General features: G+C 40.0%; 1 protein-coding gene across 1 annotated transcript in view; it reads right to left on the bottom strand.

Moving 5' to 3' along the window:
- LOC139726506 (uncharacterized) overlaps positions 1-26,586 on the bottom strand; it is a 67,712-nt gene extending 41,126 nt beyond the window's left edge. Inside the window, exons 1-2 of the mRNA XM_071637463.1 lie at positions 26,525-26,586; positions 6,126-6,253 (exon numbers count right to left, since the gene is read on the bottom strand). Coding sequence (XP_071493564.1) covers positions 6,126-6,253; positions 26,525-26,586 — 190 coding nt within the window. The remainder of the gene's footprint in view (positions 1-6,125; positions 6,254-26,524) is intronic.
- Positions 26,587-27,035: the final 449 nt, after the last annotated feature.

Here is a 27,035-nt window from a genome sequence, read left to right as displayed (position 1 = left end):
TTGATAGTACACTCTTTAGTCTCCAGTCTGTTCAGAAATGACAATAGAAACAGAATAGCATGAAGCTAAACTGAACTGAATTGAATTGGAATGAATCAGAATTATTGACCCCCTTCCTTTAAATATGCCATGGGGTATTTCCATGAATAGGCCTACTAAAGAAACAACCATGCAACTATAAACGGACAAGCAAAAATAATAAGATACAATAACGTCTATGCCTAGATGCGTTCGATTTGCCACCAAATGTTGCCTTTCGCATGAAAGCAAAAACCAACAATACAAGCAGAACAAACAAAAAATAAATAACAAAAAAAGGTATAAACATTTGAAGCAAAACAACAAAAACGTATCTACAATGCAAGAAAGAAATTGTAGTGAAGTCACGTTTCGTTGCACTACTAATAGAGCGGAAGCGAGTCTTGTACAAGAATTAACCCGCTAACTGCCAGCTATGCATTTCAAATACAGATTTTAAGGATGGTCCATTACGCTCTTTTCAGCGATGGGTTAAACAAGAGACCGCTAGCTGATTCTAACACTTGTATTTCATCAAAGGTTGATTAATTCAAAACGCCGATCCACAGTCTCTGAGCAAACCGGAAAGATTACCTTTTATCTCATGATTTTCGTGATTATTCTGACAAAAAAAAAGGTCAGTAATAGTCGGATGACATCAAAGATTCTTTCGGATATATGAAAGGAAATATGCGCAGAAGTGAAATGTGAGGAAATAATAATGTAGCCCGAGGTAATGCCGACCGTCGAGACTCGGTATTGATTCGTTCGTGCGATGAAATCGTTTTCATTTAGCCGATTACTTGTGGCTGATTTTTTGGTTTGTCTGTCTGCTTGTTTCATTGTGTGAGTGAGTGTGTGTGTGTGTGTGTGTGTGTGTGTGTGTGTGTGTGTGTGTGTGCGCGAGGGCTTTTTTTCATTGTCTTTTCAATTAGTCATTACCGTCTTCACGCGTCGCTTGCTGAATGAACAGGTTCACTGCACTGTCACAGTGTAATACGGAAGGAGACTACTAAAGTATACTTTACACGCATGGTACACTCTTAGTCGATTCAGCTTGCTCGTATGGTTATAATGAACACTTGTCGCAGATCAGAGTGGACACGCAATATGATACGAAGAGATTATGTATGAATCTTCATCAACATAATGTAGTACCAAAATACTCCGAGAAAGGAGAGGGAAAGTTTAAGTATATGAGAAACTTCAGGGGATGATGTCAGAAAAGGTATTGTACGTGGTGACAATAAAAACACAAAACAAAAACAAAACAAAAACAAATAGTTACGTTCTTTCCATATAGGTATACCTGCAGGGATTTGTAAAATGCCTATGATTACGTAATAGGCCTATCTGCATTGTAAATTATCATTTGATAGATATTTTATGTTTATGATTTGGAGTATAATGACTGCGCATTTCTAGATACTTTGCGATGCAAAATTTCATCAACATGAGGCTTACAATATGCCGTGTCATTTTTGTGTAGAGGTAGGTATGGATTTTGAACAGGATTCATTTATCATATTAGATGTCATTGTTCCAATAAGTTTGAAAGAAAGCGATTTATCAATCGCTCGATCTATATCTGTCTTAAATGTATCTGCTGTGTGCTGAATGCATTGGTTCTTCACGGTGTCAAAAGGAAAATAGGTTTCTGCATAGATAGTCGTAGATCATGTTTGCTATTCTACTTCTATGTTAAATTACTATCAGAGAGTGAGTTGGACAGCGTGGCTTTGCAGCAACAGCGTGGCACAATAATTCATCCAATTCAACTTCACGTTGAACGATGTGCTCGGTACTGCATGCACGCCGCCATTTGATTTATTACATGAATATTTCCTATGTGGACATGGTGGATGTTGATACTATAGATCCATGTTCTCGTCAGACTTATATGATTACGCCGAATAGCATGGACTCTCTAGCATAGACAGATGGAACATGTATGATTTCTGGCGGTTTATTTACTCTGCGTCTTCCGTTCGATAAAAGATGATTTAAACATGTTAAAGGGTCCAGTAATGTTGTGGCGGCTGCACATAAAAAGCAGCTACTGCTGGTATGTGAAAACGCGTTGCCCGGAAACTTTGTGATGTCAATGACATGGATAGACTAGTTGCGCAGAAACTTTGAAGTTGTCAACGACAACAGTGGTATAACGAACGTCTTAAAAAATGTAGTGATAAGCAAGGTTAGTCAAAGCCCGCCAATATAAGCGTGTCTTAAATAAATCTGAATCAGTAGAGTCTTCCCTAGCAAGCGGATACATGATACAAATAACTGCGAAAGAACAAAACACCTTTAAATCGTACAAACAGGAACAATCAAAAAAATGAGACAACTGCAATGTTCGAGAGCGATTATGCGTCTTAGGTGTCACAATTGTGTCTTTCTTTTCAACATCAGACACGTCATGCTTATTCAAGCTCGTGTTCAAGTTGTTTTATTTCATCTCCAACAAATTGAGGATACAATGAAATGTTTGGATATAGAAATAATGTCACCAAATCGGTACGACAATGTAACAAAACTATAAAAAAGACTGGGCAATATTGGGGTGGAGGCGGATCAAAACTTACCAATTTCAAGGTAGTGCGATGAAAGTGGAGTTCCTGTTGAACAGAGAGAGAGAAAGAGAAAAAAAATCCTCTTTTAATCAAATGAATGAAATGAGAATTAAGTAGCTGGGAGTGAAAGTTCGGATCCAAATAAATATTGTCATGAAAGCGAATGATCGGTGGAAAATCAAAAAAATGCACTGAAGTTACTTTAATGCGATACTTGATTAATGATCCAACATCGCATATTAACCCGTTCTATACTGAATTCTGAAATATCTATAGACTTAATACAGAGGACGCCAGGTTCCTGTATGGAATGAGTTAATCGGAACCAAAACAAGGCTGCGTGCCGTTCCTCTTGTCACCTTCCTTCTTGACGCATACATTGTAAATTTATATGAAAATATTCATGTTTTCCTGTCTCCAATGAACATCTGATAAATCGATCAGATACTAGTAGGTATACAGATTGATCTTTACGAGTTTAACATCTAAGTAAGGTTAAAATTTTCAATGCAAGGAAATGCACACCAGTGGTGTGTAAAGAAAGATTTTTGTATATATCAGCATGAGGTCCAGTGGGTTTAAAAAGACTACTCCGTTTGACAAGATATAACTTGATATCTTGATAAGATGAATAAGGGCTGACCCATAGTGATGCGGAAAATTATCTTTGATTGGCCCAGCCGGAAGAAACATACGGGGGACATAGTTCTAGACTACTATTATCCGGGTTATGATGACAGCTGTGTGAGAGTATTAATGGTCTGTTTCGGCACGGAGCTCCAGCACTATCCATGATTTAAGCTTCTATAACATCACCCTATACCCAATTCTTTCCTCTCCACTGTCTCTTCCTCCTGCTCTCCTCCATACTTTCCTCCTTCTCTCCCCTCCTCCATCTCCTCTACGACGTCTTTCTCTTCCTCCTTCCCCATCCCGTCACTCTCCTTTTCCTCTTCTCTTCTCTTCTTCTTCGTCCTCCTCTTCCCCCTCCTCAACGTCTACCTCCTCCTCAATCCCCACCTCCTCCCCACCCTCCTCCTCCTCGTCGTCGTCCTCTTCCTTCTCCTCCTCCTTCTCCTCCTCCTCTTTCTCTCCTCCTCCTCCTCCTCCTCCTCCTCCTCCACCTCCTCCTCCTCCTCCTCCTCCTCCTCCCCCTCCTCCTCCTCCCCCTCCTCCTCCTCCTCCTCCTCCTCCCCCCTCCTCCTCCTCCTCCTCCTCCTCCTCCTCCTCCTAGACCTCCTGTCCCCTCCTGCTCCTGCTCCTGCTCCTGCTCCTGCTTCCCCTGCTCCTCCTCCTCCTCCTCCTCCTTCTTCATCTCCATCACCATCACCATCACCACCATCACCACCACCCTCTCACCCCACTCTTGATCCCAATGTAGTACCCCCTGGGGCTGCAGGTGATACGCTACGCTTGGCGAACAGCGAGCTAATGAGCATGTGTGTCACGTTGTGATCCGAACACGCTTAATACCCGATCGAGGTTCATCGCTCGCAAAATGAAAGCATCTATAATGGTAACCATATGGACCTACTGTGTTAGGTCCATGGATATGCCTGCTCCTTTCCAAAACTACGGAATCCCAAACTCCTTTTAACCAGTCGCTAGTTTTACAGAGAAAGGTGACTTAGTGTTCTAGCTTGGACGTCAATTAAATGAGTAAAAACAACAAGCACACTGGACAGTAGGGATTTAACTGAGATTAAACAAAAAAGAATGAGACATTCATGGCATTTCAAATTTCGGTGTTTTTTTAAAGGAATCTGAGATATTTGGTACAGTCATGTAGGCAAATTAGATCGTTTCTGATGTATGATATTGGTACTGTACCTCATGACAGTTTCGTGAAACTTAGAGTTCCAAAACCCTTTCATTTCATATAATAATAAAAGAAGTCTGACTTTGATAAAGTATCTACCGCTCTATTTGAATGTTTTAGTCTATTCATCAGAGTCAACTCGAACATGAAGTCACAGTTAACTTTCAGTAACGAATTAAATCCACAGTTCTCTTCCCAAAATATTGTCTTCCTGTCTCCAATTTTTGGAATACACTGATGCAAATATAAATTCATATCATATTGTTGGTAACGTTCACTTAAAAATACAGAAAAGTATCAGCAATCAAATATAGCAAATGAAGCAATATATGCAATACACGTTTGTTTTATATATAAGTGTACAGTATATATCTGTATGATTATGTATAACAGTATGCAACAGGAGGAAGAATGCAGTGGACTTAATAGCACTCTCTCGCATATCTCTGCATATATAATTATAATGAATATATAATTATATATATATATATATATATATATATATATATATATGTATATGTATATATATATATATATATATATACATGTATATATATGTATATAATATGTGTATATAATATATAATGTGTGTGTGTGTGTATGTGTGTGTGTGTGCACGTGCACAACGTCCAAAGTGCGATAGTAATAATGTTTACCGTGTGTATTCATAACACTTTAGCACGTGCGTTGACTGCTTCCATCCACGCACATAATACTGTATTGCGACGCCATCCTTTATTTATACATCAATATAATAGACAACCTTCCATAGAGCCTCTTATTTCCTCATCATCATTATCTACGGGATGATTTTGTTATTATCATTTTATCTTATCACCATCTGTTGTTCTTCCGGTATTTAATTTGGCATGCATTCATTTAGTGGGGAAAACATGATCAGTACGCCTACTACACCACATACAGTGACAATTTGTTGTATGCGCAAAAATACCAAAAAAGTTCATAAATATTATGTATTCATATCTGTTGATATCATGCACAATGTCGATTGGTCTATCATTACTTCATAGTTTTGTTTTACTTATGTTCGGTTTGTTGTAAAGAATTTTCACTTGTGTAATTGTGTGTGTAGGTATGTGTGTGTGTGTGTGTGTGTGTGTGTGTGTGTGTGTGTTTTGTGTGTGTGTGCGTGTTACTTTCTCTAATACGGCTAATGCCAATGTTTTAAGATGATGTATATTATAATAGGATATGGATATATTGTGGAATCTGATTGATTAAAAAATATATATATGTTACGGAAGTGCAGAGATTGAGATGTGAGCAGGGGCCCTAGTACTGCATGGGGGGGGGGCGTGGGTAAGACGGCAGGTAGGTTTCTCTTTGTTGTTGTTGCTGTTGTTGTTTTGTTTTGTTTTGTTTTGGTGGGTTTTTTTTTTTTTTTTTGGGCAGCCACGTGTCAGTCTATGTGTTGAATGTAAGTTGTATGTATTTCGGGTCACACACCGATAGATTTTTTTTTTATTCTTACATTGCTGATTGTATATTGTGTTTATACATTCAAGATGAATGTTTTTTGTTATGTGAAATAATAGAAATCAAATAAATATTACTGAAAAAAAAACCCAAAAAGTGTGTGTGTGTGTGTGCGTGTGTGTGTGTATGTATGTATGAATGTGATGCTGTGTGTATATGTGTGTATGTGATGTTGTGTGTATGTTTGGGTGTGATATAATTGCGTTCAGTTTTCTCACCTGAGTAAATGACAGCGAGAGTGACGACCACCCCGATGGCGGCGAGGACGGCGATGACCAGCAGGACGAGCCGGTGTGGACATCGTCGCTTTGGGCTCGTGGTCTCTATACGGTACTCTTCGGTTGCACTGTACAATAACGATGACAAAATGGGGGAAAAGAAACGATCATCAGTTAATGCTACGTGTATTCATTGCCAATCCTTGACTCCTCTATAACACCGAGGAATTGTGATGACGTAACAGAGACACGCCAGTTTTGTTGCCTATGGGCTTCATTTGGTGTTCTTGCGCTACATTTTGGATTGATGATGAAGTACTGGTAAGGTAGAGGCAACAACGTTTTTGCTTATAATGCCTTTATCTGGTGCTTTTATGTTACGCCACGAGTGTTACACTGTGAAATGGGGATTAACATAATGACAGAAAGTTACTGCTGGTGATCAGATTATCCCATCGCATGACTTGAAACAATATAGGGGGGGGGGGGGAGTCCACAAGTATCCTCCCCCAAACCCCATATGACTTTGATGTTTAGTTTTAGACCTTAAGACCCGAATTCACGAAGGTGTTACAAATGAAACCATGGTTTAAACCATGGACAAAAACCATCATGGAGCGCCAAGTGTCGCGTGGAACATTTCGTTACGAAATCAGTCATTTCGTCGATGAAATTATTATTTTGTAACGAAATGACAACATCTTGTAACTAAATGAACATTTTGTCCACGAAATGATAATTTTGTTAACGAAACGGTCATTTTGTCGAAACGAAATATTCCGTGCGACACTTGGCGCTCCTTGGTTTTTGTCCATGACTGGTTTAAACCATGGTTTCATTTGTACCACCTTCGTGAATTCGGGCCTAGAGGTCTTATATGCATTGAACTCCAACATGTCGCCTATCTGTCATGACATTAGGTTACGTCGTATACTGTAGACATATACAAGTATATCAAAAATGAACTGGATGTTCGTTGTCTCTCCGAAATATTAACTCCTCTCATTCGAAATGAGGATGTGCATGTTGTGGACTAGATTTACGGTAAATTTATTATCGTATACTCAGGGGTAACGGGTAAGCACGATCGCAAACTTTAATTTTCCTGAGAAAAAGAAGCAACGGTTTCGAATTCAGAGAAATAAAAACGGGGGATTTAGCAAACCTTTTCTTCGGTGGTTTGTCCAAATAATTGGCAGGAATTAGCATATTCTTTAATTTTGATGCTTTTTCATGATTATCATCAGGAAGGATGCCACTTTTCCCCGTTTTTCTGACAAATTTCGCGGAAACTGGTAGTGCGTGTAGACAAACAGCTACATCGTATTGAAATGGAGATGGAAACAACCCTGCATTACTCCGGAAATTTCGACACACATGTGGTGATGATGAATTGGCGAGACAGCAGATAGGGACGAGTGCATTATTCTAGGAAGTACACTTTACTGGAATCTTCATCATAATTCCTGCGTTTCGAGTTAGTGGATATGCCTTCTAGGCATATTGCTGTTGTTATTTTTTCCTGTCCTTTGTCTCCCGTTAAAAGCTATCCGCTCGAAATTAATGGACGACTTATTTTTTTTCATTACTATATTTTTTTAACGCGCGCTTAAGATTATCACAAGTGACCGGGCTCATTAATTCTTTGATCCTTACGATACACGCCAAGGAATGCAATTAAAGATGCATCACGAAAGCATTTGTCCATGCAAAGGACAGCGACTTACTTCGTGGAAAGCGGCGACGAATTAAAGGTCGGTGCGTCTAGTTACTTAAGCGCGAAACAGTTTCAAGAGAAAGAGAAATCTGCAGAGAGCGGTAATCACATGTTCAATCGAGTAGATCATTAGATGCAGTTGAGAGAATCGCTTTTTCATATCTCTGGGCCGCATCATGCAATCATTGAGTTGAGTTGTGGTTGCTTACATTGTCAGTTATACAATTAAAAACTTACGTCTAAGTCTCCATATTGATGCTTTGTTCATCTTTTGTTTTTCAGACCAGATTATATCAAAGTGTCCTTACCTCTTCCCTCGTTCTATCACTCTCTCTCCCCTCTCCCCATCTCTTTATAACCCCCCCCCCAAAAAAAAAAGAAATAGCACCATAAACCTTTTATTATTACATCATACGTAAAACATTGATTTTTTTTTTGTTTAAAGAATATTTTATTCTTCATCAATGGAAACATAATATACAAATAAATTGATACAGAAATCTCCGGACCAATTTTATAGTCCTTTTCATCAATGGATGCAAAACTGATACCAAAACTTTACATCGGTTTAACATGTTTTGATACACTCTGGTACATTTTTTTCACAATCAATATATACAATCCATAATAAACATCTCTTCTTTTCTAGTTTTACATTACTAATTCTTCAATCTCTTAACAATTTTTTTCTTTCATTACATAATAAATTCTATTAACTGAATCACTTACCCCAAAAATAATTTCTTTTCAGCTTTCATACAATCCAACCTAAAATATCAATATCCATTGATTGAAGTTTTTTGTTAAAAAACAAAACAAAACAACCCTCCTCGCCACCCCCCCCCCCCCACTACTCAATACCCCCGTCCATTCTCCCTCTTACTACCCCACCCCATCCCCCCTCCCCCTTCCAAAACCCCCATCACAACAAAACCTCAAAAGCAACTGAAACCTGTGTGTCCTGACTTACAATATAACACTTAATACGAGTGCGTGGAAAAGGCATTTCCTGGTGGATGTGCGGCAGACCATACTCTGTTAAATAAACGCAAAGCAAATTCTCAATTCTTTTTCCAGTTTTCCCACTTTTGTAAATGTATTGACAACGTTTCTTTTGGTGATCGATCTGAAAACCTGAGAACTCTCTTCAGATCGTCCAAAACGATTTGAAGTTCCATCCTAAGATGACGTCAAAAACACGTACTATGTGTTGCTAAACATTGAGTTTTGAGTATCGAGTTTCGAGTTTCGAGTTTCGAGTTTCGAGTTTCATGCTTAGAGTATCGAGTTTCGTGTATCGAGTATCGAGTTTCGAGTATCGAGTTTCGAGTATCGAGTTTCGAGTTTCGAGTTTCAAGTATCGAGTTTCGAGTTTCATGTTTCGAGTATCGAGTTTCGAGCATCGATTATCGAGTTTCACGTATCGAGTTTCGAGTTTCGAGTATCGAGTTTCGAGTATCGAGTATCGAGCTTCGAGTTTCAAGTATCGAGTACCTAGTTTCGAGTATTGAATAGCGAGTATCGAGTTTCGAGTTTCAAGTATCGAGTTTCGAGTATCGAGTGTCGAGTTTCGAGTGTCGAGTTTCGAGTTTTGAATATCTAGTTTCGAGTATCGAGTTTTGAGATTCGAGATTCGAGATTCGAGTTTCGAGTATCGAGTTTCGAGTATCGAGTATCGAGTTTCATAATTATTCAAATTTCAAATTGTAGAGTTTCAGCAGCCGATTTGGTAATTGTAAAGCCCGTGATAAAGCCCGGGAATCTGGAGAATCTGTTTATATTTCAATCAAAAAATCTCTTACTGCGTTTGTAGGAAGCTGCATATCAATGAAAGTTGAAACTCGAAATTTTCGAGTCTTGACTCGAACTTCGAAACTCGATATTCGAAACTCAATACCCGATACTCGACACTCGATACTTGAAACTTAAAACTCAAAACTCGATATTAAGCATCACATATGAATAAAATATATATAAATAAAATCGAACTGAACTGAACTGAACTAAACTGAACATAGTACGTGTTTTTGACGTCATCTCAGGATGGTTAGCAACACACCTATCGTATACGGTGGCAGTAGTAGTAGTAGTAGTAGCAGTAGTAGTGGTATAGTACTAGTAGCACTAGAAGTAGTAGCAGCAGCAGTAGGCAGTAGAAGAAAAAGAAGTATTATGTGTTACACAGCAAGTATTCCTTCTCTTCGAAGCTGACAAGTAAATGACACCTTTGCTCTTGATTTACGGTCCATTTTTTTCCTCTCTTTTTCAAAAGCAAAGGGATCCATGTATGTGATGTATAGGGGATTAAGCAACAGGTTTTGTGTATGTGTAGGCCTACGCACGTGAGTCTGCCGTCCCCCCCCCCCCCCGCCCCGTCCCCCCCCCCCCAAAAAAAAAAATGTTTTAAAAAGCTTTATAATTTCGACAAAATAACCGATCAAACAATATCAGAATGCCTCGAGTTAATGAACCATTTTATTCTACCACATTCAAAAATGATGGGGAGAAACAACGGCGGTAGATATGCAATGAAACATACACGAATGCGTGCCTCGTGATGTATTTACTTCGCCCTTCAGCTCTGAATAGATTAATGCGGTCTTAATTAATGTCGTCTGATGATATCGAGTAATATTAAAAGGGCTCACCCGTTGTCGCGCACTACCAGTCTTTGGACACTTTAATTAGCAAGGAATAACATAATGCTTGCGCGTACGTTACGTTATACGCCTCGGCGACCGCGGCAAACGAAAGCAACGCTCGTCGCGAAAGCTGCGGGTTCCATAGCAATGAAACATCAGCACTCTCGGTCTATCGCTGTCGAGGACATTCAGAGCATGGAAAAGGCATTTTTCTTCTCTGATTTATTCATCGCCCTCTTCGTGCGTATCGATAATTCATGGAGGAGCCAATGAACCATTCGCATATCTCGACGACCAAAATTTTCTTCACAGCCGTCCGACACGTCGTGGTAGCCTGCGGTCTCTCACGGGTTTCCCTTTTTAAAGGGAAACATTCTGCTCTTCTTCCCCTCGCTAACCCTTACGGGCTCCAAAGGTGGCAATATCCAGGGGCCATTTTTTTTTATATTTGACACAAAAGAGCCAGGTCCCTATAACCCGACGTTGTTAAAATGTTAAACTTCCTCAATTTTTAATGACTCTTAAAACGTGATATTGCTGGACCCAGCGCGAGGTCGAGACATAATATACAAGCCAATGTTTGTTATGTGGCTGTTGATCGGTGAGACCGCGAAAGAAGTTGTTCCCACAGTAATTACTAGAGACTGTTGACTGGTCGGATATTTGAAATGCAGCTGGAAGATAGCCTTTACAGGTTAAATGAATTGCATGTATATCTTCCGAAGGTCAATATCAAGAATTACGGTGGTTTAAAATTTCACTCGAGTTGAGCGTCAGAAGCTAGCCCATGCCCGCTTTTCCCTTTTATCATTGTTATTGCCAGTTTGTCGATACTTAGATTACTGGTAGTTATCAAACCCGTCATTCAAGGCACTACTTGGTCTACTCAATGTATATAATAATTATTATATTCATTCAACTGTTAATTGGATGTGAGGGAATAATCATCACACTGTGATAACGAATCTTAAGCGGGCTTACAATCTTAAGCGGGCTTAAGGTACCCGCTGGGACCTTCTAGGCAAACCTATACAAGCAGAGGTGATTCGCCACAGAAGTTGCCTTCGATCCTTCTGGTCGTGCTATAGTGCCCTACTTAGAAGAATGCCGAAGTGAAATTCCATCCCATATTCCAGTTAAGCTTCATGAATGAAATTAACATTAAACAGCAACATAATCAGTTGAATCTTCACTAAAAGCGGATGTTCAGTACGATTATACCACACACAAACCGATGAAAGAGATTATGACGTCACAATATGTGGTGGTCATTGGCTCAGACAGTTTGCATTTGTGCGCGATATTACTGCTTCGTTTAATACAAAAGAAAAATATGAATCGCTGAGGATCCGTCGTTTTCGAATTTTTGTGTAATTTAGTTAAAACATTTACTGATCTATCAGATTGCTAACTTTACGGCGACCAAATATCAGCATTTAAAAAAAGAATGGGTGACGTTTCTCTTTAATGTTCGTCATTACGTGGGATAGATTACAACCAACCATGTATTCGAAGCCCAGCCAATTACATGCTGCTATACAACCAACCCCGACGCTGTACATTCCATGTCTGTTCCCGCCGCCGTCCTTGCATTTGATAGAATTAATTAGAACATTTTTTTTCTTGTCCATGGCTTGTTTAAACACCATGTAGTCGCAGCGTCTCTGCCGTACCCGAATGTTTTGAGTGTTCTTCACTGGGCCTTTGCGGATGATGATGATGATGATGATGATAATGATGGTGATGATGATGAGGAGGAGGAGGAGGATTTTTGTCTGTTTGGGTGTATAGATAACGGATGAGAGGGAGGGGAGGAGGGGTTTAGGAGGAGAAAGAGGGGTCAACAGGGGGGAAGGTGGTCAAGTTTGGCATTCTACCAACAACATGCGTTGTATACAGTCACTATAAGCTTGTCATTTCTCCATTCATTTTCCAAATACATGCGAAAAAAGACACAACCAGCCGTATGTCCTTACCGTTTGTCAACGTCACACGATCCGTCCTGACAACATAGGCCTTACAGCAAGCAAGGAGATTAATACTGATTATGAGCAATCATGCTGTCTTGTGAAGTAGTTTATGACTTGTACACGGCATTGTTCAACATTCTCTTTCAGAAGAACTTTAAGCTTTATGGCTGATTTTTTTTTTTTTTTTTTAACGCAAATGTCAAATTGTATTCTCTTTTTTTGCCGGAAATAAAATAAATTGAAATGCAATGAAATGAAATGAAATGAAATGAAATAGGCTGCAACATATTTTTTAAATGAAGAAATAAAATATACTGTCGTCTATGAACAATCTTATCACCACACGAGTATGCTGTTTGCGAATGGTTTATTTTAGCATTACTAATTCAAGGCAGATTCAATATGGTAGCTCACAGATTTTCGAACTTCAAAGGCGTCTGAGCAATCAATTCAACCGCTTAAAGTTTGATACTTCTTTTTTTCGAATATAGTATAGGAGGTGTATATATCACGTATATAAGAACCAATAAGCTCAGATTTCTCAAGCCGAAAATGATCCTAATCAATACCTTGAAAAACCAAACAACACACGTGAACAGGACCTTCCTAAACAGAAATTCTAGTTGTTCGTTTACTGCAACCAATCTACTACAGTTATCGCTACCTGAAGGTCCTTGCAGCCTAGTTTTCCTTTTTATCTGAACTTGTGAAACTGGCCAGAAACAATCACGGAACAATAGAACATCGAACTCCCCACAGGAATAAAGAAAGATTGTCCTCTGATCAGTCTGATACCTTTATTTTGTGATTGCCGCTTTGTTGGTTTCCCTTGACAGGGATATACCAAGGCTTAGGAGCAAATTCACCAAAAAACGTGTCGTGGATTGAGTGAATGAAGCGATATCACATCAGGTAAAGTTTGTGAATAACATCTGACAATCCGTTCATTAGGTATGAATCTTCAAATGTTAGTGTCGCCCTTGCTGGACCTCAGGGCAGGTCAGCGATATATAAATGAAAATATACCGAGAATCCTGCAAAAAACGTATTTTTGTTGAATGAAAAGTAGGCCTACACATTCCCTTGACTTATCACTGACATGTAATGTTGATGGTAACATTATTCTCCCTGCTATCTGAAAGCGGTAAGTGCTCTTCCATTTTGTGAGAAATATGAGAACATGTTGAATTCTGCTTATATTCCTTTTATATCGTTGTCCTGCACGAACTGCTGCAGCCTGCTCATCCAGCGATGGCGGCGCTGAAACTTCAAAAATTCATAAATTTTGAACGTATTGCTCGATTTTTCTCAGACCTTCACTGATGTGTTCCACCATGCAAGGAGTTAGTGGTAACTCCTTGCTGGTTCTACTATTATTGCTGCTTTTGCTCAATTCACATATAATTATTTGGGGGTTAAGTTGTCCTCTGTGAAAAATTACCACATGAACACTTTCCACTTATTTTTGTCTGTCCGACATAATTATCATTACTTTTTTGCTCTTTGATGTAGATTCAATATACAGTGTCAAAGGTCACGCATGACGGACTCGCAAATCGAAAAGAAAATAATCATCTGACTATGAGTGGGGTTCTTCGATGAAATATATATCTGACTATACGAGTCAACGAGTCGTAAATCGTTTGAACATTTAACGTAATTAAAAGGATTTTTGTCACCTGCGCTGGTGATAATTCATCTCTGTTTACACTAAAAGACGCCATCTTTTATCATTTTCCTTCTTAAACGACATGGCCACAGCCATGTACTTATCTCGCTGTGTGTTTCTTAATTCCGCTTGGCCTGCTTGGCATTAACCAGCTTAGATCTCTCGCTACAGCTTTATCGTATCGACTGATATCTTGTTCTTTTCTATTTCTCGTGTTTTCTTTTTTATTATACTTTTGCTTCGTTGCTGCGACTGTTGCCATTGTTGTTTTGCTGGTATGATGTATGAAGTTGTTATTGTTGAGAGTGCAATTCAACTCTACAAAAATGGAAATAAACATCGATAAAAGAGGTCAGATTATGAAAATGATAAATATAATCGGATTTCAACCACAATACGTCAGTAACAAAACTAGATTTACTGTTTTATTCATTATGGGGGAGTACCTTTCACAGTCTATTGTGTACGTTGCTGCGAGAAACGTACCCGATTTGATCATCTATACTTCCATTAAGCATAGTCGTTCACAGAACAGATGGGATTTTTGTTTTTATTGTTATTCTGATTGCAAATCATACCATGAATTCAACCTTTGGGCACATTTAGATATTAAAGGCTCTACAAAGAGAAGGCCAAATAACCAAATAAATAAGTAAATGAATAATAAATAAATGAAAATGATAAAACATTGATAAATGAATACTTAAGCATACAAAAGTAATCAGTGAATGAATGAATAAATGAATAGCGACCTAAAAAGGATAGATAAGTATACAAATAAATGAATAAACAAATCAATGAATAATTCAGGAAACGCATGGAGGGGAGCAATCAGCATGAAACACTAAACATTACGGGCTCACAATGTGTCCAAACAAGGACCTACTTCGACCACGAAAGGTGAAAATCCGCTAATAGTCGCAACAACCTATATGGAAAAAGAGGACGAGTTGATGTTAAGAAGGCCAGAGAGATAATGGATATTACCAGTGATGAGTCACGGATCATGTAAAGGCTGACACGTGCTTATTGTTGGCTATTTTTCTTCTTTTTGGTCACCGAGTACACATCTCAGTGCTTCACGCATTTTTCTTCGAAAGAAGAATCATGATTACTTACGTGATTGATAGGATTACTTAACGTGATTGATAAGATTAATTACCTGATTATTTAAGAATCGTAATTACTTACAAAATAATTACGTTGGCCCAACGTGATTACTTCGTATAAGTTTGATGATAAATGACGATTCATGTTGAAGTTCTCTCTTTCTAGCAGGATCACTCTAGCCGAAAAAGAAGAAATAAATTATTTTAAGATTTTATGCTGTGACAGAAAAAAAAAACTATAAACGCATGCTTAGCGCGTCGAGCTATGACTGGTGGCATCAGGGAGGGTGGGGGTCGTCTTAAGAAACCGACACCACGAGTCATATAGCCCACGAGTTCGACACTGAATGAAGTTCTATGAGCCATACAGCCCATGAACTCGACACTAGGCAAATAAGGCCCATAAGTGCGACACTAGGTGTAAACAGCCCACGTGTTCGACATTAGGCCTATACATCACGAGGCTAATTTGTCGGTCTCGCGGAGCTTGTTTGCTTAAGTGTCGAACTCATGGGCTATATGACTCGTGAGCTGTATGACTCGTGGGTTGTATGATTCGTGAGCGTCGAACTCGTGGCGTTCACCCCCGGCCCGGGGAGGTGGGGTGGGGGGAGGAGAGAAAGCTCCGTCACCATTTTTGTATTGTATTCCTTTCATTACGGGTTTTATCGTATAGGAGCAAAGTGTATTCATGCTTTCTTTACCCTCTGCATATCATAATACTCCTGTCCATAAGTATTTGTGTGAAATTCTTGCACATTTGACTCACTGATGGTATAGATAGGGTTAACTAAAGAGGATTTCCATCGCGAGTTTAAATGCGCCGTTGCTATTGAAAAGGAAGTAGGTCATGATTGAGAATTTGAAGTTATGATTGTAATAAAAGGAACCTATCTGGTAAGTCTATGCCATCCCAACACATCCCCCCCCCCAACTCCCAAAGATACCCTCTCTGAATACAGTATTGCCATTAGCTCTGAAGGAAAGCCGGGAGTGAAGGGGTTAAATCATCACAAGCTGCTAGAGCGAGACAAAAGTGAGTGAGAGAGGAGGGGAATAAAAGGACGTAATTACAAGGACAAGCGACGACAGACAGACATAGGCCTACTGGACGATGCAAAAATAATCATGGCTATATTTTGTCGATGGAGTGCACTTATAATTTGGCAAATTGACAGCGCGAAATCGCAACTAGATCAATAGCTACCGCAGCTATTTAGAGTGAGAGGGAACATTAATGGATGAGATATATAGATAGGAGACGAGAAGCAACGTTTGTATGTTCAATGTCGTGATGGTGTTTTTTTTTTCTTGTGTATACCCATTTGCTTGAGTGAAAAGGCATATGATACTATCTGTTTTCAGAACCGATAGAATAGCGATTTGATACGATATTCGAACTCATTATCCATTCATTTACTCTTTTTTGAGAGAGTGGACAAATAGCCATAAAAAACCCGTAGTTGTAATATCACAATTTGTTTGGTTTGGAAGGTTTGGCAAGAGAGAGTTATACAAAGTTCACTACCCGAGAAAGAACTGAAAGTTATGGTTACGAAAAGCACACACACACACACACACACACACACACACACACACACACACACACACACACACACACACACACACACACATACACACACAAAAAGGCACATATAATAGCACACACACGCACTCACTCATTATACATATCCATGTACACACATACAAATCAACAACAACAACAACAACAACAACAACATGCGCAGGATTACCAAAGGGTAAGCGTCGATAGTCTCTGTCATAATTCATACTGAAGCGGTATGATTTAAATGTTGACTCACTCATGGTTAGTACATTATGAAATTAGTGATGAATTCTGTTTAAAAGGACCTCAGTTGTTAAACACTTACCAATGATCGTAGGCTGCCATAGCGTCACGTGTATCCTTTCAGTACACCAACAGTAAAACAGAGGATTGAAAAAAATAGAAGATTTCCGTTTGATGAATGAATGACATTCGACGGTACCGCACTTATAAATAAACACTTGCTCCCTCTTTCCAGTCAGGACTCGATCTCAACCGGGTTCAGGCATCCACAAGCGGAATGAGGATGGGTGAGGGAAAAACGAAAAGACCCACAAACAAACAAACTAGAAATGAAGTGAGGAAAAGACATGAAGGAAAATAAAAATATAAAATATGAGCATCACAGGCCGGAATCCCCGCAGTGAGTCAAGTTCAAGTGAGGTATACCGTCTGCCACCGCTTCAGGCATAGAGACGCAGACGTTACCAAGAGCCAAGCTCCGCCAAATAATCAGAAAGGAGAAATGAATATATCCAAATATTTAGCTTCGACCTCGGCCAGTCAAGTGAGATGGACTCCAGTGCAACAAGCCGAAGGCTGTGAGACCGGACGGAGCGAATTGGTTGGCAGCTCAGCCGTTGTCGTTCTGCGATTCCACGTCGCTGAAGGCGAAGGGGGAAAATGCTACTGCGGGCAAGCACGCCCGGACGACCTGCGAGCATGTCAGATTTCACGAACCAAACGGTTCGATATAAAAGATGGAATCGACGCACCGACCGAAATCATCACGGACGATGAAGGGTTCGTTTTGCGACTGTTGTACGCGTTATCGTCACTTGCGCAGTGCAGAGGGAGATGTGAGGTGTAGTGGTATACTGGAATCGAACAGGGGAGAGGGGAGGGGGCTTCGGAGTAGGAAGGGGGTAGGCGGGAGATATCGATAAAATGATGGAGGAATAAAGTACAGAAGAGAACTACAGCAGGAACTCCCGAACTTTTATGTGTGTATGTGTATGTATGTGTGTGTGTGTATGTGTGTGTACGTGCGTGTGTGTGCGCGCGCGCGTGTGTGTGTTCACTGTGAGGGGGGGGGGAGGTCCAATTTCCCCCTCATCCCTTCACTCAATTGTAAATCTTGGTGAGTTGAATCCCCGGGAAACTGTACTTTGGATATTTCCCGTTGTTTTTATTTTTAGCCACTATTTTTGTTGGAAGAATTATGTATAATCACCATTATATTTTTTTTCTGCTTCTTCTTGTCTTTGTTCTTGTTTATTTTTGGGGGAGGGGTGAAACTGTTTGTGTGTGTAGGGAGATACTCAGAGAAAACAGCTTGGTCCTTGTGAGCAATACGTTTACTGGAACTAAATTCGATTCCACAAGTTTTAAATTCAAATTGATAGGCGAATCGAATAGCAGGACATTTCTATCTCCCCCAAAGAGGGTGGGGACGAAGCATCCGATCAATGAATTGACCTGATTATTGGTATTGGTGGTGAGGTCGATGCGTTAGCCGGTCATACGCTTTGCTTATTTCTTCCTCTTCGAAAACAAGCAGTACGCGGAAAATAATGACACGTTTGACTTGATCCAAGAGAGGGCGCATCGAATTATCACAAATTCGACAAATCACACTGGAAACCAGCCAGCGGAACATTTCCCTTACGCAGACCTGCGGTGCCATTTCCCGCGAAAAAAAAATGAAATAAAATAAAATCCTCCCGGAGCTCACAGATGTGAAACTCGGCACATGGCCTTTAAAATTCTCGGATAGGCTGTTGTTACAAATTCACGTTCATCCGTTGCCATGATTCTCAAAGTTATGAAGTGTATTAATGTCATATGGATACTTGTTTGTTTGTTTGTTTGATTGTTTGTTAGTTTGTTTGTTTGTGTGTCTGTGTGTGACTGTGTGTGTGTGTATGTGTGTGTGTGTGTGTATGAGATGCTTGCCCATGCACCCTCGAAGTGGGCAAGGGGGTGTTGCTTTAAAAAGAAAGAAAGAAAAGAGAGCATTATTTAAAACAAACAAATGAGATAGATTGCAGACGGGAAGCGATTTTATCTAGTATCATAATCGGTAATTACATACATATTGATTGAGATATCAAGTTCAAGATTGAGTATCAACTATAGACTAATTGTACTGAAGAGGTTTAAACGGTACACAGATGGATTCTGCTTCTGTTACGTTAATGTGATGAGTCACAAGCAAAGGTAGAGAAAAATGTTGCGGTATTTTCATGTCAACATTACACAAGGATTTCTGAAAAGAGAAATGCGACGTTTACCCATATGGAGTGTGACGTGAGCTATGTGGGTTGGCTTAAAGTGGATAGCGTCTTTGCTACAAATCGGGTATTCATAATCTTTTTTATCTTCATAATGATCATTATCATGGTAATTATCCTCTTTATCATTATCATCATCATTATCATCTTCATTCTCATTACCACCACCACCATCATCATCATCATCATTACTACCATCATCATACCATCATCATCATTATCACCTTCATCATCATCATTACCACCATCATCATCACCATCATCATCATCATCATCATCATCATCATCATCACTATCATTATCATCATCATCCCCATCACCATTACCATCATCATCACCATCAACGTCATTATCATCATCATCACCACCACCACCACCACCACCACCACCACTATCCATCATCATTATCACTAGTGCTGCCACAATGACACGTTACTAAATCCATAAATCGTACACACACAAAGGAATAGACTGACTAAGTACGGAAGTGGGTAAACAATTGTGTCGCCTTAGCCCCTGCGTTGAGGTTGTAACACTTGCTTCAGGTTATGTCCTTTAAAAAAGTCTGGTTTTGAGTAAAGGCCAATTTCCCCGATGAAAGAGAGTTAATCGAGCTGTTTCATCAAATCGAATGTATAATGAGAAATAATTTACAGTTTCCTATCCTTTCACGATTCGGGGATAAATGAGCTATCACGCGGTAGGTAAATAATATGCAAGGTGATGAAGTCATGGTCTCACACACCGACCTACATACAAATTTGCACTTATATCTACCCAACTTATTCGTGTGTAAACATTGAAATTATAACAAACGCAAACAGAAGGAAACTGACGAGAAATGAATTGAAATTATAATCAGAAAGCACAAACTGCCACCTTTGCAACGGCATTGTTGTTTGTTGCGATATATAGCCAAGGAACAGAGGCACTTATCGGGAAAAGGCTTGTGATTGCCATTCTATCCAGCAAAGACATAAGTAGGATATTTTTTGTGCACAAGCGAGAAGCTGACAATAGAGGCCGTGACATCAGACAAAACTGAGGCCGAGGTTAACGGGATCGTATAGTTTTGGTTGAGACCTAATTTCAAGTTTCTAACATTCTTTCATGAGATGAGAAACCTTTTATGAAATATGAAAGAGCATGTCTTTCTATGAGGAATTCAACCTTTATGTCATGAAAATTGGTTTTGAAATGGCTGAGATATCCAAAAAAGAGCGATTCTAATAAAGTGTGGGACCCACACTTTAGTACAATCGCTTTGTTTTACTTTGTTTTTGGATGTTTCAGTCATTCCAAACCCGATCTTCATCAAATAAACTTTGAATTCCTCTTAAAATGGTATGCTCTGTACTATATCATAAGAGTTTTCTTGGTATCTCGCAAAAAGTTAAAAGCCCAATTCTCATCTCCACCAATACTGTACATCCCTTTAAGGTCTACTCCATGCACGAAGTCTGCAGAATATCTCAAGTGTCTCTGTGACGTAAATTGCGCCATCTCTCTTCACTTGAATCTGTCTCTTCATTATAATTCTATATGTATGGAGGCATCGGATTGCATAAAAATGATGTGTATACCCAATATACGATTATCATAACGGTCGGCTATTAGCAGTGGCAAGATGTAGTTTAATCGACAATCAACCCCCACTCCTCCCCACATCCCTCCACCCCTTACCCTGCCCATGGCCTTTTCCCTACACACGTGTAGAAGAGTGTTTGTAGAAAAGAGAGCAATTACATTTGTTTTTCATGTGATACGACACTTGAACAAGGATAAAAAGAAATACAAGAAGAAAACAAAGACAAAAAGAAGCGGAAAGGGGGAAGAACAGGTCGGAGAAAGAGGAGGAGAAGGAAGAAGAAGAGGAGGAGGAGGAGGAGGAGGAGGCAAACGAGAAAGTATGATGGCTAGAAAGAGGACCAGAAACAGATGAAGGAGGAGGCGGAGGAGGAGGAGGAGGAGGAGAGGAAAAAGAAAGATGATGAGTAGCTGGAGGGGGAGGAAGAGGACGAGAAACAAATGAAGGAGGAGGAGGAGGAGGAGGAGGAGGAGGAGGAGAAGAAGAAGAAGAGAAGAAGAAGAAGAAGAAGAAGAAGAAGAAGAAGTGGAGGAGGGAGGAAGAGGAAGAGGAGGAGGAGGAGGAGGAGGAGAAGGAGGAAGAGGAGGAAGAGGAGGAGGAGGAGGAAGAGGAGGATGAAGAGGAGGAGGAGGAGGAGGAGGAGGAGGAGAGGAGGAGGAGGGAGATGAAGATGCTAAAAATAACGACAAGGAGAAGATGAAGAAATACCGGGGGGGGGGGCAGTGGGAGGAAGAAGAAGAAGATCTGGACACTTATCCTGGAGGCGGAAGAAAATGGGGAAAGAAACATGAGAGAATGGTTGTGTGTCTGATTGCTTTATCCCTATCCCCTTTTTTGCTTTATCCGTCCGCCCATCTATCAATACCGGATGCATTCAGACGATTTACTGTCCATCCCGTTACAAATGCCACCTCTATAATGCTAACGCTTTGATGGCTTGCGTTGCTATGTCATGTCTGTTACAACAACAAAAAAAGAAACTCGGCAGAGCCATAATACTCATAGAGTAAGTAAGTCGGGGTCACCGTCGATATTCGCGAACTTTTTGAGGTTGAACTTGCCGACTGACATTTTCAGCTGGGAAGGGGGAGCAGCAATTTCCCCGTCAACTAGAACGTGACAAGCGCCACAGCAGCACAATAATGGTCGTCATTACCATAGAAGCGACAAGGTCTCTAGATTAGACATGGATCGATGGTTCTTTCTCTATTATGTCTCTTTCTCTCTCGATATTCGCGTATATTTCCATCTCTTATTCTCTTCGCAATGGATCGGTTGCCTTGTACCAGAACTAGTCATTATGGTATTATTACTGGCAAATGATAGCGGAGTCAAGCTTGCAATGCACAACTGCTTTCGTTATTGGAATGTCTTTGTCTACGGTTAAGGTCCTCTTCTTTTTTTTTAATAAAACCATGGAGACCTCTCGGACAAAATTCAATATGACGTGAGTCATAAAGACGAACTGATAGCTTTACCACAATTTGAAGCTTTTAATTAAGTTACTGTTCAATTCTATTCACATTTTTCTTCTTCTTAAAGGAGGAAGGGTCATTCTAAAGTAGGTTAATCTGCAGTGCAGTCACGAAGTAGACGAGAATTTGTCGTCTTTGTCCTTTTATTTTTATACATAATATTTCGTACATCTTTGTGTCTTCGTCTTTATAATGTTATACATTGTATCATGCATATAATTATTCACATGCTGTATGTATTTATGATATACAAACGTGTACATATTTATGATTCCTCTCTCATTCTCGCATTCTCATTCTCGCATGTCAATTGGTCCATGCATGTGGATTAGCTCCTGAACTGTGTGTTTGACAACCATGAAATCCTGACTGGCCTGCGAATTACTCTGCTGGGAATTGGAAGCCGAATTACGTACAACGTTCTCACGCACATCGACAAGATTGGCAGATATCATAATGGTCCTCTTAGAAACGAAACTACACTTCATGATCAACGTGGCTTTGATAATGAGTTATAAAGTGATGGGTGACACGACATTTGTTCCTGCATGCGACAATTGCTCCGGTCTTATTTTCTCCAAGGACGTGAGGTTAGAGTTAGTGTTGTGATATGGTTTAGGTTTAGCTTGATGTGAGGAATAGGATTAGAATTAGGATTAGGATTCGGATTAGAGTGATGTTGGTGGCTAGAATTTATGTTTGGCTTTGAGTTAAGATATTTCATTGGAGGAAACTGTCGCAGGAGCAAATATCATGGAACCAAGATGATGATGCCAACGTAAAGAGTGCAAGCCTGGTTCACTTATAGTATCGGACAAAAATTGTCGTGTCATCTCAGGGAGTCTACTTCAAAACGGAGTTGTGGTTTTCTTTTAGCGTCTGCAACTTCTGTCAATCATACACCGCAGCAGCTTGTAAACTCTTTCTTTTCCAATAAGGACAGATTTGCATACGCTGTCACTGGCATTCTGTAATCTGGTGGTTTTCAAAGAATTAAGATCCCAACAGATGTATCCGACGTGTTCCTAACGAGACAGAAAAAGAAACAAAAAATGATAATATTCCAGATAAGAAAGTACAAAAGAATAACGACCACCGGAGAATTTAACGATGTGTGTTTCCATGTACTTTTACTGATTTTCGTTTCCACGTTACTCTTCGTTGTAAAAATACAAACAAACAACAAATTCAGCTATTGGCTAGAAATTTTTTAGCGAATACTGATTAACATCAGCCCCCGCCCCCCCCCCCCCCCCCCCCAACACGAATAGCATGGTTTGCAGCAAAGAGTTGACATAGGAATTTATTGATTTATGATTCTGTTTACGGGAACAAATTCATGACGTATTTGGTAGAAAGGTCCGCATAGCAGCAACAACAACAACAAAGAATGGATGTTGCAGAAGATATCTTATTCATACTTGAAAATGTTTAAATGAATAGATTGTATTATAGAACTGGGCCCCCTTGCTAGAAACTCAAATTGCGTTTAAACGCAAGTCCTTTCAGCAACAGACTTGCGTTTAAACGCAAAGATGCATGAGATTTGAAGGAATTGCGTTTGATTTTTTTTTTCTAGCAACGAGGCCCGTGGCCTGGTCTGTACAGTTGACGGATTGCAGTAAACATTAACTGAATACGTCAATGTTTAAGAAGAAAAGCCACGTTCAAGTCGACCTCTTTTCTCAGGATTTACATTAAACAGACGGAAGTTTCACAATAAAATTTTTAGGGGAAAAAAAGGAATGTCGATTGAGAGTAAATATGCAAATAGGATGGGGTAATGGCATCACCTCTTCGCATTTTTTTACTAATGTATACACTAAAATTTTGTGAAGTATTGTTTCAAGTTGATGAATTAGAAACTGCAAGCCATTCATCTTTATAATAAACACATTATCGTTTTACGTGATAGATATAATCATTTTCTTTCTTTCTTTCTTTCTTTCTAAGTAATTTCAAAGAAAGAAAATTAAGTTGGGACCTGCGTCAGCATCATTTGCTTGTTTGGGTTGCGAATAGAACTCAGAAAAAAAAACATAAACTTTATAAACTCTATTACTCTCTTCTCTTTGATAAGTTTTGTCTTTTTAATTATTTGTTTGGTTGCTTATTTGGTCGTTTTGTTTTGTTTTGTTTTGTTTTTCCGTGTGCTTCATTCATTATTAGTTTATTATGATGATATCTGCCAGAATGTGGTTTGGCTTTTCACTTAGAGTCAAAGGATTCAGAGAAAAAAAAAATTAGTCGTGCGAAATCTTTTCATTGTTTGCTATGATATCATTAATGGCAGCCATTATGTCCCTTTATTTCCTGCAGTGTGTAGTTAATCGACAACATTCGGATGTAACTTGACCTACGTCACTTGTACGTGACTGCAGCAGTCAAAGTGGTTTTAAGTAATTTATATAAGGATACTTTTTTTTAGCAAGTCAAAGTATTTGACAGAATTCCAGTGTCTGACAAAATATCTTATAATCATAATGATCATAAATGATCAATATAATATATCATGATCCAGAGAATTCCATATCTTCCTTCATCAAGAATTATATGTTACAGAGATTAAACTGTCAGCAGTCACGGCACTGTGATAGATCATATGCCACTTTTCATCACCTAGTATTATAGATGCAGTCCAAGTCGGTTCGGCCCCCTACCGCTTTCCCTTTATTTCAAATTAAGCTATGTTGACCTAGCTCGTTTGCTAGACTCGTCTGCAATAATAATTTGATATGCTGTCACAGATGCGTGCGATGATTACCTCGTGAGCTGTGATTGTCTCCATATCGGACCTGTCGGAGACGCCAATTATTATTTCTCTCAACGTCGGGTCGGGAGCAGCAAAGACGAGGTGCAATGATTAGCGCCATCTACTGGTGATGGATAGCGATTCCATTCCAAAGTCAAAGTAACCACGTCTTCATTTGAGAGAGATGTAAGACAGGCAGAGATGAAGCTGGGAGGACGAGAAAAGAGAGGAGAACTTCTGTGAAGCTAACGGCAAAGATTAATGGGGAAGTAATTGACCAGAGATGCCATATACGTGAAGACAGGAAAGGGGGATGCACCAAAGAAGACATCCATTTCCAGGAAGAGATAAAGACATTAACATTGTTGGTATCTCTTTCTTTATACCGCCCTCCCTGGTTGATATATCGTAATCACACTGCAATTTGTGTATTATACAGTCACTTTCATAATCTACAAATCACTTTCCGATCGAAAAATATTCTTTTTATTATCTGTATTATAATTATAATAACGATTGTCAATATGCCAGAGAGAATACTAGTATCGGAAAGGTGTGAGTGGTATATTGAATTCCTGTCACGTGTGGTATCAGTGAAAATGATGATATTATCTTGCATATGCCTATCTTGCAATTACTGCCTTATGAAGATGGTATCATGCTGTGCATGATGATCTCATTGACGGGTAAAAAAGACTTTAAGATGGAAGATTCAAAACGGACATTTCCAACTGGGATTGGTGTTGTAAGTATTATGTCATGCTTGGCTATTTTAATTCAGGGTTGTGCCGATTAGACACAACGCAGACCGTAAGATAAGACTACGCACAAACGGCATGACATGATTACCATTTGTGAACATCAATGATGAATGATTGCCAATTGACATCGCAGCTTCATCCTTTATCCTTCGACCAGCTCTCCCATCCATTAACTCATCTTCAGCTGCTTCCTGCTCCTCCCCCCCCCCCCCTCATTCCGACTCCTCGTGTCTCTCCTTATTGCCCCATCTCATCCTCCTCTCCTACCATCTCTTTCCAGAGCCCCCTATTCTCTCCCTCCTAACACCCCTTACTCCCCTCCTCCTTACACCATCTTTGATCGCCCTTCCTCTTCACCCCTCCACTCCCCTTCCTCTGTCATTCTCTTTCCCATACCTCTCCCTCCTCTCGAATCTCTACTCCATCATCTTCCCTCCTATTGCCACCCCACCCCTATCTTCCTCTACCATTCGCACCTCCCCCCCCCCATCTATTTTATAACCTTCTCTCCCAATCGCCCCACCCTTCATCTTCCTCATCTTCTCCCTCCCCATCTTCTTTTCTCTCTCCTTTTTCACTCCCGCCTCTCCCTAAACCACCCGCCCTCCTTCCCTACCCCTCATCAGCTCCACCCACCTTCCCCATTCTCTATCAATTCCCTCATCTTCATCTCTGGCTCCATCTACAGCAACATACATCTTTCCGCTTAACCCCCTCCCCCCACCCCCCCCCCCCCCACCCCACACACACACACACACACACACACACAGTGACACACACACATGATGCACATCACTAAATGTAATTTCTCCTCGATACCTTCGGCACCCCTTCTTCTAGTGGCTCGGTTCGCAGCCCTGTCAATACTAGGGAGCTTTAGATTTTCGACGCGCGGACGTTCAAAGGAAAAAAACACGTTCTGAGCTTGCGCAGTAGAGCGCGTAAAGTCAATCTATTTTTAGCTTGCGTCGCCTGAGTTGTTTACTACGCGTACTGGGCTATTTTCACGTCCGCACAGTTTGCGACGTAGAGAGCTTCTTCATGCACTGATCGTATGGGGGCTCGATTTGACTTTTTCTACGTTGCGTCCCAGCGTAATCTAAAGCTACTTTTCCACACGACGCAGGGAGAGGAGAACGTCCAGCGC

This window comes from Diadema antillarum, unplaced genomic scaffold, assembly GCF_040938485.1.
Source record: "Diadema antillarum isolate AM-2024a unplaced genomic scaffold, OU_Dant_1.0 seq00000086_RagTag, whole genome shotgun sequence".
Classification (NCBI taxonomy): Eukaryota; Metazoa; Echinodermata; class Echinoidea; order Diadematoida; family Diadematidae; genus Diadema; species Diadema antillarum.
Note: the sequence above shows the minus strand (reverse complement) of the source record. Positions and strands in the feature narration are given on the sequence as shown.